The following is a 15,659-nucleotide window of genomic DNA, read 5'->3' on the forward strand; positions in this document are numbered from 1 at the left end:
ATTGGCGCTGTATTGCCCGCGATTGCCGTTCGAACGCCCCCGCCAAAACAAGCCTTTGTTTTCCTCCTAGAAACACGACTGATTTGGTTGGCCAGGTCTGTTCCTCTTTCTAATCCTCGCCCTCCAAAACCCACCAATCCACTTTCTCCCAAACAACCATCTCGCATTATCCGAGGCCATCGTCTTGTGTCGACTTCTGTACTGTGATTGCATAGACGCTAATGCTGACATTGCATCGCTTTCAGACAGTTTCCGCGAGTGTCTCTGTGTTCCAGCGATATGGACGCCGGACCTGCTTCTTCGGGCCTTTCGCCTGCTGGCAGCTTGGTTGCCCAGACCACGGCCAGTGCTACTGCTACCAAGGCTACCTGCAACACGATTGAAGGCACTATTGATGACGGCTTTAGCACAGCTAAAGATTCGCCATCCATCTCTGCAGATGGTGACGACCAACCCCCCGAAGATGATGAGAATAAGGATGAAGAGAGGCGTATTCAGAATGGCCATTATGATAGAGCCGAACCTCCAAAGCCTTGCGAAATCATCCACAATCGGCTGACGCAAGCTCTGGCGGATGCGAAGCCCCAGCCTGGTGTGCTCGTCCCTCAAAAGACCACCCTTGAGGTCCATCAGAATCATGCTGTCCTCAATGTCTGGATCACGCGCGTGCCAGCAAAGTGTACTAACAGTACCCTCCAGTGAGTTATTAATATCATGGCTGCACAACAAAGTTGGAGTTTCACGTCACATACACACACATACACACGTGCGCGCGCGTGCTAGTTGCTTTGATTAAACTAACCCTCTATCATAGGGCCTTTAAGGAACTGCTTGGTTCGGATACGCTCCCATACCTTCTTCATCTCCGCCGTTGCGCTAAACCTGGAGATCTCCCCTCCCACCTCAAAACCAAATTCATGAACGAGTCTATCGCTGGACGCCTCTCACATACCGGAAAATCGAATTTTATGTACATCATTGTCGGCGAGTGCGAGCGCATTGAACAGTCTAAACTTGTCTACAAACTAGGCCAAGTCCCAGGTGTCGAGGAAGCTTTTGTTGCTTCCGTTACAGTCCCCGAATATCCTCCAACCTCGCAAGTCCAGGCTGCTCTATGGTCATCTCAATTCTGGCCAACAGTCTATAGAAAGAACAACCCTCTGGGCCCGCATCCTAGCTTGGTCACGCGGGCTACTCAGGAAATTCGTTCCGACGCTGCTATTTGGATGAACCTAGCTCACAAAGTGGCACGTGGGGCGTACGAGTCAGGTGCCGGCGAGCCAATGGGAGCCGTTATTGTTTGGAGGGACAACGGAAAAGCCATGGCAGTTGGCATCGCTGGCGATGCTCGCTGGCGCAATCTTCCCATTCGCAATGAGCGTGGTAACTGCATGGCTCACTCCGCAATGCGGGCTATTAGTATGGTAGCCCAGAAGTTGGTGCGCATTGAGAGAGCTGCCAAGGGCTTGGAGCCCCTGGAACGCGATCTTGCATTCGACCCATTCGCTGATCAGCCATTCCTCCCTGAGGAAAAAGTCATCTTCGAAGATGAACATCCTACTCCTAATGGCTATTTGTGCCATGGGCTAGAGCTTTACACCACCCATGAGCCCTGCATCCAGTGCTCCATGGCTATTCTTCACTCTCGCATGGGTAAAGTCATATACTGTAATCGCATGCCCCTTACTGGCGGAATGTGTGCTGAAGACCGTAGTCATGGACACCCAGAATTGAAGAAGGAGCAAAACGGAGCTGGCCTGGGACTCTTTTGGAGAAAGGAGCTCAACTGGTCTCTTCTTTGCTGGGAGTGGGAGTGCCCCAATGATCTTGAACCTCTTCCCAAGCTTGCCCATGACATTGAAGGTTAAAGGGGGTGATGCTTTGGTCTTGCTGTCATCATGTTTAAGAATCCAAATCGGGCGCTGCTTTGTGGATGTTCTTTCAGTGCTCGTGATAATTGTTTCTTTATGGTGCTCTTTTTCATTAAATGACCTGGTATTTCTTGTTGTCACTAGTAGTGCCTAGCTTGTTCTTCTTGCCTGAATAGGACGTCTACCTTTTAGCAACAAGGGGATACACTGGATGGCGTCCTCCATGTGCTGCAGGAGAAATATCAATTTCAAGGCTAAGGTGTATCTAATATCCCAGGCTATCATCAGATGTGAATGGACTAAGCTATCCTAGTAACTAACCCAGATACAGTATATGGCTGGCTTCTTACCTCTAGATTGATTTTCATCGTCACTTCAAAAAGCAAGGGGCAAGGGTTAGGTGATTGGGATATCACTTCAATGCTATTGATGTCTGTTGAGGTGACAACGATCAAACTAACAACGATAAAGTAAAAAAAGCAATCCGTTGATACAACCCTTATATGAAGTCTTATCATCACTAACCCTAAGTAACTGATGCAAAAGGCAGCCGAAGTTATGTCAAGACCATAGAATAAGCATGGCATGATAAGAAAAGAAAACTTTTTTTTTTGGACCTCTAATGCTTTGTCTTTTTCTCCTCCTTCTACTCAGGTCTAAAACGCTCTTTGTGGTTATTTTTATCAGTCAGTAGAGCTAGGCTTTGAGGCTTTGCTCAAGCTATAAGAAATAAAGCCAGCGAATTGCTTGTCAATGGCTTACAGGGCGGTGGGTAAATGTATATTACCATTGGCGCCATTCCAGGTTATTCTTTGTTGACGTTCATTTCATTTTTAAAATCACGGCACGCTTTTTTTTTTTTTTTTTCATTGTCATATTTGTGTGACGAAACACTGCATCTTGCATTCTGCGATTTGAACCATTTTCTGCACTCTTCTTTGCTACCTAATATTTGTAGCCTTGTGTGTTCTAACACGGGCTCCCGTGCTTAAAAACTTCTAGGTACCCCCCATTAAGGCTCGTGTGGTCCTGAATCCAACCTGCAACAGAGGCCTCATAGAGAACTTGCCTGAGTTCAGACGCCAAGGAGCTATCACTATTTTGTACAGTTCTATCCGGTGCCCCGGCACTTCTATTGCAACCTCAGCCTCTCGAATACGCCTCACGTCTTCTTCAGTGGTCTTCACGTTGCCCCGCGCCGAGTTAGACTTGCTGCAACCGCAAACACGCTGCTATTCCTACAAATCCCATCGACGCCCCCGACGGCTTGTTTGGCACCCTGACGGAGTTTATGCGAGGCCAGACACATCCGCTCAACCACAGAGTGGTAATTCATCGCGTCCGAGGCACTTGCTGAAGTGCAGCCTGTCACCGACTGTCATAACCGCTACAAGCAGGCTTTTGGATGCCCAAAAAGAAAAGCCTGCAAAAAGAACGCATCCTCCCGACGTCCGGCACACCTGGGCCTCCTCGACGATCTCGACTCCTCCTACGTCTCACATTCAACAGTTAAAGCTAGCGGCCTTTTGCGCGGCCTTTCGAATCTCTTCTACATCAAATAACTGGATCGACATGATCACGAAGAGAAAACGTTCGTCCGATACCTCTGCCGATGACACAGGCCCTATCAAGAAGCGACGCAACAACAACACCCAGCCAAAGTTCTATGCTGTGCGAAAGGGGAGGGTACCTGGCGTCTATAGCACGTGGACCGATTGCCAAGGTCAGATTGTTGGATACAAGGGCGCAGTCTGTAAGTACTAAATGATGTATTTCTTTTCTGTGCTGCTCTCGCTAGGTGTAGTATTTATTACAAGTACGATAGCTAACCACATGCCCCCGATACTTCTCTCGCATGCTCGAACTATAGTCAAATCGTTCCCGAGCCTGAGCGATGCCCAAGCGTTTGTCGAAGGTCATAACCCACAGTCATATCCACCTAAGAACGAAACCCCCAAGTTCTACGCCGTGGCCCGCGGCTTACAAACTGGTATATTCACGGACTGGGATGAGACGTCTGCTGCAATTAAAGGTTCAGTAAAGCCGCGTTACAAGAAGTTTCCCACGCGCGCAGAGGCCGTTGACTTTATTCGCGAGTTTGGAAGCCCAGAGGCCCTGAAAGCCATAGAGAACGAACCGCTAGTCGACGCGGTAGACCCCAAGGTTACCATCAGAAACAGTACGATTACCCCTAGTGATGTAGTAAAACCACGAGTTATATTGAAGAATTCAGCGACAGCAGCAGCAGCGCAAGAATCAGAAACATCAGGAAGTGCCAACTTGCTAGGAAGCGCTGAAGTCGATGAGGCATATAAAGACTTTGTCCATGTCTATACAGATGGAAGCTCTCGAGGCAACGGCCGGGTGGGAGCAGCTGCAGGCGTTGGCGTGTTTTTTGGCTACAATGATCCCAAGTACGTACCCTTTGATACTACCGACAGATAACACTCTATGAGAAGCAGATGTTATTTTTTTCCCTTTCATTTTTCATTGATAGACTAAACTAACACTGTGAGAACTAATAGAAACGTCTCGGAGCGTCTTGCTGGCGAGCCGCAAACCAACCAGCGCGCGGAGCTGACAGCTATTCTCTTTGCACTACAGCGCGTGCCGCACAACCAGAAGATTCTCATCATTACAGACAGCCAGTACTCAATCAAATGTGCAACAGTATGGGCAGCCGGATGGAAGCGCAAGAATTGGATGACGGCTGGCGGTGAAGAGGTTAAGAACCAGGATTTAGTTAAAAGTATCATCCATGAGATATCGTTACGTGAACAGGCAGGCGGCCTTACGTCGTTCAAATGGGTCAAGGGGCACTCCGACAGTCCGGGAAATCAGGCAGCGGATAGGCTGGCAGTCAATGGATCTAATATGCCAAAGGTTGCATGTTGAGTTGTGGAAATGTAAACAGGATAATGGCAGTTTGTTCTCTTTTTCCCGGTCTTTTAGCCAGCTGACCGGCAATGTTTTTTTTTCTCACATTTCCATCTATGTGTGCATGCAGTTCATAGTCACACAATCACAATCGGTAAACCACCAATGCAACCGATACATGACCTTCTGGGTATCTATCGCCCATAGAGTGAGCTGTCATGCAGAGAAGACCGTGTGCTCCACAATGTCCCAAGGCTATGGGTGACTATGATGATATCCAATCAAATACCAGGCGATGGTGAATGCACCGTTTTGAAAAGAGAGTTAGGCCAAAGTTGTATCCCAGTCGCCTTTGTGCAGCCTTGAGAAGATGACAGGAGGTTCAGTATTCTATCGGGGATTTAACAATCTTTAAGTAAGATATGTAAAATGGTAGTTCAGCCCGTGGGACTCACCATCAGATAATGAGACTGAAATTGCGCTTCCCGCCAGAACCCATTTGGACTTTATTTGCTTTGGACGCACCTTTACTATAGCTTGTTTATCCAGCGGTAGGAGATGCTGCTTGAGATGCAGATATTCGTGGACTGCATGTTGACCATAGCAATACCACAATGTTGGTACGATATTTATGACCTTGCATATGAGTTACCCAACACAAGGCTTAATATCAGCAAGCCTGGCACGCAATACGTAATGCCTATCCGAATACCAAGCATGCAAACTCTTGTATGGTACAGCTTTAGGAAGAGTTATGCGTTTAGAAAGCCGTGGCTTTTCTTTGCAAGAGGTGCAGAACATGCAAAACTGACATCTCACCCAAGGCGGCACAGGGGGCCAATCAGGTAAGACGAGCGAGTTGGCTCATCATCTCGAAGGATCACCGTCTCAAACAGCAGCAAGAGAAACGAGATCGAAAAATCCCGAGCAGGACATTTATCAAGGCTGATATACAACCACCGCCAAGGGAAGCAAGTGGCCCGCCGGTTCGCAGTGATAAGCATGTCTCACCCTTGTTTTTCTTCTCTCTGTCTGGCCCTATGTCTTTGGGGTTTATTTGTTCCTTATGGGACATTCCATGCTCAGTCCGTTTGAAACGAATGTATTTCTTATGCATGATCTCGGACTATCCTCAGCACTAGTGACGACTCAGAGAGAGAGAGACATGCAAGTCTGAACTATGTATCATATGTACGATAGCGGTGGAATGGTAACAACCAAGATAGAGCCAACAGCCCGCTGGAACCAGCGAATGAGGGTCAGTAGTATTTGCCGCCCATCCATCTAATCTCGAGGCATTGGTCGAAGAGAGAGACAGAAGTGAGCAAGAGGTCCGATACGAATATTTTGTATTAGGCCTGCAGCAGTTCCTTGTTTGTGGGTCACGTGTTTTGCTGCTACCTGGGAGTGCTGGAGCATTGAATTGATGATATGTATTCACATATGATATGCACGCAGGTGTCATGCATCTCCAGAGTTCCGATCGGACGCCATTCCTCTTTCCCTGACCCAATAGGCAAAAAATATGTGCGTTATCTCTCCGCCGTGCCAAAGGGTAAAAGCAAAGGGGAGGGGAAAGAGAGAGGAGGGCTCAATTATCGGCACCTCTCCTCCCACAACGACAAGGTAACAAGATCATGAGAAAGCGAGACAACGCGAAAACGAGACAGCGCGACGAAAAATTGCCCTATCGCCCTCCATGCATACCAGCAAATCCCACATGAGCTAGCAAAGACAGAAAGGGCTTGGTTGTTAGCCCCCGTACTGTATGTACACTTGGACCTATTAGTTGGTCATTATGCCCCCGCTTCTTACTGTCCTAGACCAAGTTGGCCGTGAATCATGAGGAGGGAAAATGGCGGCACTTAATGCTGATGTGATGCCATGGTGACACAGATATACGGGTTTGGGACTTCTGGAACTCTGCTTCGGGGGCTCATGGTTCATTAAGCTTTCCTCATGGGCTAATATTTAATCTGTAATCTGTAATCAGCGGGCTGCCACCTGGCAAGTTACACTGCTAACCCGGCCAGAGAAACGTGGACAAGGAAGCTAGTCATCCAATGGCTCTCTGGACTTGAAGCTGGGGGGCTTAACTGGTTTGGGCTTCCCACCTGTTATTTCTTTTCCAATTGGGCACCCACTGGCGGTTCCGTAGCACCAAGTACCAAAAACGTACCAAGGCTTTCATTTGAGAGTCCCTCCACCCAAGGCGCAAGGCGCAGGGAGCTGGCAACGAAGAGCAAAAAGAAGAAGCCTCCTGCAGCAACTCGTCAGAGTGTCTGGATACTTATGACCATGTATCTTCATACAATGATGGATGGATTCATGCCCCACTGTTTTCCCTAATAGGGTCATATGACTGGTGTCAATTAAACAATCAGGTACAGGCTTCTGTGAAAAAACTTGGCCGATGCTATGAAAGAATTATTATATTAGCCTTGCAATATTATGGGGCTCGTCTGTTTGTTCTTGTCGTTCTTGTACATGTTGCTCTTTGTTGATGGAGTCGCCTTCAGATTGTTAGTAGTACACAGCGTCAGCAGCCCTTGTTGTCTTGTTTTTAGTAGTTGCATTCTACGCATCTACGTATCGACGGTTTTTATTCTCGACTTGCGTTATGGGTATATAAGGACTAGCTACCTTGCGTGGTTAGCGGTTGATCCAAGAGATACAGCCACAAGCCAACGCTAAGACACTGTATTTCTGTATGTGCGTTGCGACTTGTCACCTGGCTCGAAAGCACGCCCATGACTCCAAGAGAAAGTCAGTCGAGAAGAAATTACCCCCTTTTAGTTTTTTTTTTTTCTTTTTTTTATCTCTCTTTGGCCTTCTTTTCTTCCCCGCCCTTTGTGACACATCCATTGCTGAATTCAATGTTCGAGATACAACGTGTAAAGAAGAAATAGTGCTGTAGAGAAAGAAAAGAAGCGTCGCACGCAGCAGTATGGACAGTAGAGGGTATGGTTGCCTTCCAGCCACTTGATCGTCCTAATTACCCTGATCACCCGTTGGCTTCTATGGTCTTCTATTGTAGCCAAGCAGCTGCTTAGGACGTTAGAGCCTGGAACCCGCCTAAAAGGAAAGTGTGTGCGTTGTTGCTTGCTGGCCGGTACAGAAAAAGCAACTCCCCCAACAACCAACCAAAGCTTCGATACAACAAAAAAAGCCCACATAATCTCCCTGGTTCTTACTCAGTTGCTCTTTTTTTTCCTCTTCTTTTATCATCCAATTGACGGCGAAATCTCTCCTCCTCCCCATATTTTGCGCCATCACGATAATTTACACCCAGGTGAACTGGAACATTCACAATACATCATCCAGTTCATCGCCGAAATAACCGCCAGTTTTTGTTTTGTTTCTTGTTCACTGGATTTTGTGCTGACTATTTATTTTGTTTATTTTTTTTTCCTCCTCTATTCAATTTCTTCGCCTTCGTCGATTCTGGCTGCCTCACCCCTGGTCCATCGTCTCTTTTTTTGTGTTTTCTTCTCCTTCATTTCCATGTGCTTCCCTTCAACTATCCCCTCTCTTTACTCCCTAGACAGCTTTTTTTTCAGCACGGTCGATTAAAGCGACATTTCTTTTTTTTTTCTTGCTTCGATCTCAACACTAGCAGATTGCTCTTTTTCCATATCAGAGTCCAGCTTGTTATTTTCCCCGTTGTCGCCCAAACCAGCGCATACTCATATTCGATCCGGCCTCTCACCGATACCAACCGTCTACAAATCGCTGGGCAATAATCAATTTGCCGTCTTCAATTTCACGAATCCATTTCATCAGCAAACACTTCGTTGTTTCACTGAAATACTCTACTAGTCTGTTTCCTGCTCCGAATTATCCTACTAGTATCCTCCCTCCTCTTCCCAAAATCCAGCCTCTTGATTGCCCACAGTCACTTTTGGTGTATAGGCGGCGTGATCTTGCTTGCAGCCCAGGCCTCACGTCATGGCTTCGCCAGGCGACCCTCGATCCCCCAGTCCTGCTATCATGGAAGATCTCGATCTTCTTGACGACCTCAATTTCAACAATCCATACTCCATGGACTTGGCTGACGCCGATTCTGCTGCCATCTCTACTGCAAAACTCTTCGTCTCGGATGTCGGGGCGCTTCCGCAAAACCACCATCAAGAAATGTCACCACCTGACTCAGACCCTGAATCGTCCACCGAATCCACCAGCCCCTCCAACTCTGGCGCTGGCACTAGGCAATCGCCATCTGGCACGCCGCCTCAACAGGCCTCGATTGACCCCGATAGCATGACCATCGACAATCTCGACGACTCCAGTTTAGACTGGAACCAGGAGACGTATATCTTCGGCCAGCAGGATTCTTCCAAGATGCATGACGCCAGTATCATGAGTGACGACGTATTTAACTTTTCCGCCTTTGATAGTAGTAGCAACACCGCTACCAATAGTCAAAGCTCGGCCTCCATAACCGCCGCCCAAACCGTACGTCCTCTCGACCTCGAACAAAAAAAGCTCTTCCTATTCTATTTCTCCCTTTCCCCCTCGTCCAACGTCGCTTATACTAACACACTCCCTACATCTAGCCATCTCTTCCTGCTCAGTCAACATCACATAAACGATCCAGATCTCAAGGCGCCGGTCTTGCTACCGCCTGTTCATCGTCGCCAAGTGCTTTTTATGGCAATTCCATCACAGATCCCATGACCTCTATGCAGTGGCTCCATGGCCAAAATGTGGGCTTCCAAGCGCCATCCCAATTCTCCCTGGGCCTGCTTCCCATGGCCGGCATAGCAGTAGCACCATTCCCCCCGCAACAACAATCACCTCAACAGCAATCGGAGCAACAAAAGCAACTCGCTACCAAGCTACAACCTACGTCATCTGGTCGATTCCCCTACAACCTCGTAATCCACCCTGCGCCTAGCAAAAGTCGAGTTGAAACTCAACTCAATATTGTCATTTCAATGGATCGCCTCCCCGAGCGCGTGACGAAGCTACATCTCCCAACCCACTCCATCTCCAAACCCAAACTCCTCTCAAAGCCGACTCATATCCCTCAACCCGAGTCCTTAGAACTTTACTGCATGGTCGTGTGTACCAGTGTTGTCAAAAATGCGGACATCCTACGCAAAGTACTACTACGTGCCGCTGCCTCCGGACATCCAGACATCCGTGATCCCAACACTGCATTTGCCGAGAGCGACGAAAATCACCCCAAAAACGGCGGCGAAGTCCACATTTGTTCTGGCTGTATACAAAGAGAACGCAAAAGAGCTGCCCGCAAGAAGAACAAGAGCGTTGAGGACGACGAGCTATGGTCGACCAACGAAACCCGCCGAATCGTTGTTTTCAACACCTTTGAGGTTATTGAATGGTCCAAAATGGAGGAGTCTGAACACCAAGGAAGATGGCAAGCTGTTATTCCCATGCGCATTGCTTGCTACTGTCGCCACCATGGTGAGAAGGAGGGGTTCCGTGTTATCATGACTGTTAAAGATCATATAGGCAATGTTCTCGCACAAACTATGACTGAGAACATCATGATCACTGATGACCACAAGACACACCCTGTTGAGACAAGCGATCCTAACAAGGCTGCTCTCCGTGCTGCTACCCGTGTCCGCCAAACTCGGCTACGCCAACCCGGTAATAGCCGAAAATCTATAAGCGGACCGCCAGCAGCCAAGTCCAGGCCACGGAGAGGATCTGATGATAAAGTCGACTTGAAACCTGCCATTTCAGAAGATCCAGAAGAGCCGTCAACCAAAAGGCGCAAGTCCTCTGGCTCGCCCAAGCTACCAATGACCATGACCATGACCCCTATGGAGACTTCCCAAGCTCAGACTCAGGCTCAAGCCAAGACACAACCACAAGCCCATTCACAAGCTCACGTCCAGGCCCAGGCCCAGGCTCAGGCTCAAGCCCAGGCTCAGGTTCAAGCTCAAGCACATGCTCAAGCTGTCATTGCCCCTTTGGCTCCTCTTACTGCCAACATATCAGCGCCTGCCGTCAGCGGCCCTGCAATGGCTACTCCAATCCCATCGCATCGCTCATCTGTTTCTCCCTTCACCCCAGCTATGCAACTCCCCTATGGAACTGACAATCTTACATCTCCCGTTCAAGGGCTTCCTATGCATGGACTTTCCGTTCAGTCCCCCATCAACGATCATAGTCTTTTCTCCCCCGATAGTCAAGTCGGCACTCTTGATGCCATCAATATGCTCCAATTCAGCAACTCAACCTCTTCATCTGCCAGACAAAGTCGGGACCCAAGCCCTGGCCTCATGCAAACCCCACGGCCGTCTCTTCACACGTCTCATGGAATGATGAGTATGACGCCAGTTGCGCCCCAGGCTACCCATCCTTACATCCAAAAGGTGGTCCCTGCTGAGGGCAGTAAGTGTGGTGGAAGTGAGGTTACTGTTTTGGGTGTTGGATTCCGGCCTGGCATGCGTGTTATGTTTGGCGATCGGGAGTCTACCACAACCAACTTTTGGGGTGAAAATACGCTTCTTTGTCGCTCACCTCCATCTAGGTCCGCTGGCGTTGTACGTGTGACAGTTGCCCCAGAAGCTGGGAGCCAAGTCCCCCATCCTCAGAACCCCCAAGCCATATTCAAGTACCTGGATGACGACGGAGAACAGCTAATTCGTATGGCTCTCACCATCCTTAACCACAAGATGAATGGCAAGATGGAGGATGCAGATTCCGTAGCCCGTCGTGTATTTAACTCTGCTGGGTCAGGCCTAGAGAGCTCGGATAACGGAAACTCTCGTCACACCAGTAACAGTGGTGGCGTTTCATACAATTTCAATCTCAGCGACACGGAAGCTATGGTGATGAAGTGTCTTGAGAACATTGATTTGTGCACAAGCATACACATTCCTCAGTTTGACTTGAAGAGTTCATCTGGGCAGACTATGCTTCATCTTGCTTCGTCGCTAGGATTCGATCGGGTTGTGGCTGGCCTTCTTGCCCGGGGTGCCAACCCCAATACACGTGATAAAGCTGGGTACACGCCCCTACATCTTGCAGCACTCAACAACCACGTCGAAATTGTGCGTCGCCTGATTGTCAACAGGGCTGATGTTATGATCGAGTCAAGCACGGGCTACCGTGCTGCTGACCTAACATCTGAAGAGGAAATTAGCGATGTTTTATCTCCACAAAGCCAGCTCAGAAGAAGCGTTAGCGACCTTAACCTCAGCATTGCCTCAAGTGAAGATTCAATTGAGTCACTACCGAGGATGCTTCTAACTCAGGGTAATAACCCCAGCGAAAATCCTGCGGAGCAAAGCCCTGAATATTCAAGCTTCGAGGACGACGAATTTTATGCTTCTAGCCTGAACCTAGATGTTAATGAGGCAGACGTTGAGGACGGACAATGTCAAATAAGCAGCAACACTGTTGCTGCCACTGCTACCCGCCTTAATACTAGGGATTTACAAGGCGGAAGTGCATCTACAGACAGCGATGGACAGGAACGTCAAGCTCCTGACTCACCCGGCGTCGCAGCTCAATTAACAGCTCAACTACAGCAACTTCAGCAAACTATGGCAGAACATCTCCCAGCTCTCATGCAATTCCGCAACCTCACGAATCTCCCAAATCTACCTCATCTCCCTAATCTCCCTCAGATCCCCGGTTTCCCTGCGGATTATCAGGCCATGAGACGATTGGGCCAATACCTCACACTCTCTGGTCAGCGCCCCGAAGCAACCGGAACAGCCGGAGATCAGCAGGGCTCTACTAGACAAAATGGCCCTGACGCGCCCCCAGCCTACGATGAAATCTTCCCTGGAGGCGATACCAAGGCTCCCAGATCAGCTGAAGAAGCCGCTGCACGCCTAGCACTGCAGATTAACGCTAAAGAATCAAGGGCAGCCACCATTGCGTCCATGGAAGCATCCAAAGAGCAGGAAGGTGAAATCGAAGAGATTCCGATAAATGCTGACGATGAGCAAGACGAAATAGCCACCAATGGTAAAAACTCCGATGTTCTTACTATCGGTCCCAAGAACGCCATCACCAAGGAACAGCAGATGAGCTTTCTCCGCGCGTATCATGCCAAGAACACAGGCCTTGGTGCCGACCGTAATCTATGGCTAGTCTGGATCCCGCTGCTTGTGCTTATGATCTTTGCCATGTTTGCTACCACATACCCCCACATTGTTGGTCGGCTATGGGCTTCGGCACTCGACTACTTTGGCGTGCCGCAAGACAGTATGGCTCGAGATCTTGGCCTCCCGGTAGCCAACATGCTAGCACTGACAAAACTATCAGATGTGCTAGGCACGGCAGTCGCAGCAGCCACATCATCTCAGGCTACACCTGCAGCCGCTGCAGAAGCTGCAGCCGCAGGCTCTGTTGAGAAAGTCAAGGGCAGCGACGCTATGGGCGGTTCTAGCCAGACTGATGATAGAGTTGTAGCCGTACCAGACAACCTACAGCACCACGCCGTGGGTGTAGTAGCGTAAAGACGGTGTATCTTGCCCTTATGCTAAATTGCTGTTATCTGTCTGTTGTATCGAGAATATTCGTTTCCCTTTTTCTGCTTCTGCTTCTGCTTCCTTATTCTATTTTTCGTTGTTCATATAGCAGTCAGTGATGGTGTCCATTGCTCGATTCTTTTTTCAACTTTTGTTCTTTTTTTTCAGCATCTTTCGCTCGTTCTCTTGGCGGAGTTTCATATACTATCTTTACTACAATCACTTGTTTTTGTTTTTTTTTTCAGGATAGAGGCTTCGTTTTTTCTTGCCATCCATCTTTCTTTCGACCAAGGCAAATTCGGAGCGCCTCTACCTGTTTACTTGCGTTATTTGGTGCCGGAGTGTTGTGTACGTGTTCTGTTCCTGTCTTGTTTCTTTTTGCCATGTTTGTTTTCTTCTTTTCACTTGAGGATAATTGGGAGATGATATGCGTCTGTGTGTACTGGCTTGGTTTAAAGGTTTTCTTCCATGTTTTTGTGCGTTTTATTTCTCGGATAGTTGTTTATTTACATGTTCCTTTTTTGTCCTTCTCCCTCTGCTAATGAATACTGATGTGTGAGCCACAGAGTATTGCCGGCGATGTTGGTCAGTGTGTAACCCTTGACCCTAATTTCCAGGCCATCAGAGGGGTGGTTTACTGCAGGCAGCACTCGAACTCAACGATAGATTCCATTACATCTGAAAAAGTCGAATCTGCAGCACCAAATGCTCTCTTTTGTTTGTTTAATTTAAATGAGCAATAGAAATAGATTTAACAGGCCTTTTTTTTTCTTATCCCGAAGAACAGGAGGGGAGACTTGTTTACTCTTGTTCAATTTCAACATGTAACAAAGGACTCACCACGACACGATAATCATCGCCGTATCCAGACCTGGTCTTGCCAGCCCAGGGCTCAAAGTTGCCACACGGGCATTTTGAATTCCAAATAACAGGCAGGATTGTTGGTTGTTCTTCTATTTGTTGACAGCTTATAGAGCCAGAGATGGGCAAAGGTAAGGATTGTGAGGAACAGCTGGGGAGGGGAGGAGAGGGGGGAAGAGAAGGAGAAGGGAAAAGATTCCTTCAAAGCTAAATGGGAGCAGATCTCTATCTCTTCTGCTTGTGTACGTATGCGTATGTGAGTCTCTTGTGCTTATCTCTGCTTCTCTTTTTTTTTATTATATATATATATATATATATATATAATTTTTTCTTTTTTTGCGCCCGCAGTCGACGAAACCCGCGGAAAATGAGGCAAAGCTTGGCCCAGTGAGCCTGTTGTGAAGAACACTTGTGCTAGCTATGTTTGCATATACGACCCCAACCCCGACCAAGTGTGAAAGTGTACAACTGATGTGTTGCATGCCTGTAGCCCCCATTGTGCCAGGAGCTCCTTCTCCCCGGTTAGAGGTTGCAGGTTGTCGTAGTCAGCGCTGATTCATGGTGCATCTACGTTCATGCTGACTTTGCTTGTCCCATCCGTCACACCTTTATGAATAACCCCGGGACCATGTGACAGGCCTTTTATAGCCGTGTTGCACCTTGTCCGTTTGCTGTGTCGGATTATTATTTTCCTTTTTTACTTCTGCGAAAAGCAAACCCATTCTACCCGGAACACTGATCTCTATCTTTTATCCTGTCCTGTGTGTCCCTTGTTGGGTAAATAGACAGGGAGAGAAGGGGCAACGCGCGCCCAAAGCGTACGCATTTGCACCGCCGAAGGAGGGAGACAAAGGAGGAGACAATGAGCAACAAACATCGAGAAAGGAAGAGCGGGTAAAGCACCTCCAAGTCCGCGGATGATGGCTGGTCAAGAAAAGGTAGGAAAAACAGGCATCGCATAATTTCGGGGTAAAAAGCGTGACGCCCGGAGCAGAACCAGAGCCAAACGCAGTTTCCAGGAAAACTAAATAAAAACAAAAGAATAAGAAGCTAGCCTCAACTCAAAATAAGATGCCTTGCTGCAGGTTGCTTTAACATGTGATACGTGAGATGTGATACATCTGCCCATATTCCATCCTCCTCGTACAGCCCGCCCCAAAGCCCTGGAAACACGTTTCCCCATTGTTCCCAAAAACCATCAAGTCTTGACGGCGTACGGTATAACGCTGTTCCAGTGCTGTGTTTCCTAGTGTAGCCGCCTCCGGGGAGTTGGATAACTGGCTGAGTGGGCGGTGAGGTCCGGCAACCTAATGCGTGGGCTTGGTAATTTGGTGTGTAAGAGGTGAGAATGGAGTAAGAGATGAGGGATAGAGGAAAGGTGGAAGGCATGCTGAGTACTTCGTTCTAGACTATTATCTTGCCTCTTCCATTTCGTTCTCTGTTGCCCTTTTTTCTGCATCCAGTAAGACTTACCTTCTCTATAATAGCCTCGCCCAGTATTATCGCCTTGCCTTGTGAACAGGCGACCCTTCCCCTTCAATCCCTTTTCTTGGCCAACTTTACCCAGCCAATGAGGGGCTCGAATGTC

At 48.3% G+C, this 15,659-nt stretch overlaps 3 protein-coding genes across 3 annotated transcripts; all 3 read left to right on the forward strand.

Moving 5' to 3' along the window:
* Positions 1-279: 279 nt before the first annotated feature.
* On the forward strand, positions 280-1,868 carry HOO65_010563 (tRNA-specific adenosine deaminase subunit tad3; the record flags this gene model as incomplete). The annotated part of the gene is made up of 2 exons (XM_071005745.1): positions 280-698; positions 815-1,868. The coding sequence occupies 2 exons, from the start codon at positions 280-282 to the stop codon at positions 1,866-1,868; spliced, it is 1,473 nt and encodes a 490-aa protein (XP_070862385.1).
* A 1,575-nt stretch (positions 1,869-3,443) lies between these two features.
* Positions 3,444-4,766, forward strand: HOO65_010564 (Ribonuclease H; the record flags this gene model as incomplete). The annotated part of the gene is made up of 3 exons (XM_071005867.1): positions 3,444-3,624; positions 3,697-4,285; positions 4,397-4,766. The coding sequence occupies 3 exons, from the start codon at positions 3,444-3,446 to the stop codon at positions 4,764-4,766; spliced, it is 1,140 nt and encodes a 379-aa protein (XP_070862386.1).
* Positions 4,767-8,696: 3,930 nt separating this feature from the next.
* HOO65_010565 (Protein SPT23) lies at positions 8,697-13,198 on the forward strand (the record flags this gene model as incomplete). Its single annotated transcript, XM_071005273.1, has 2 exons — positions 8,697-9,203; positions 9,305-13,198. The coding sequence occupies 2 exons, from the start codon at positions 8,697-8,699 to the stop codon at positions 13,196-13,198; spliced, it is 4,401 nt and encodes a 1,466-aa protein (XP_070862387.1).
* Between the last annotated feature and the right edge of the window lie 2,461 nt (positions 13,199-15,659).

The sequence above is a fragment of the Ceratocystis lukuohia genome (genome assembly GCF_044167205.1).
Source record: "Ceratocystis lukuohia strain C4212 chromosome Unknown Supercontig1_pilon, whole genome shotgun sequence".
NCBI classification, from domain to species: domain Eukaryota; kingdom Fungi; phylum Ascomycota; class Sordariomycetes; order Microascales; family Ceratocystidaceae; genus Ceratocystis; species Ceratocystis lukuohia.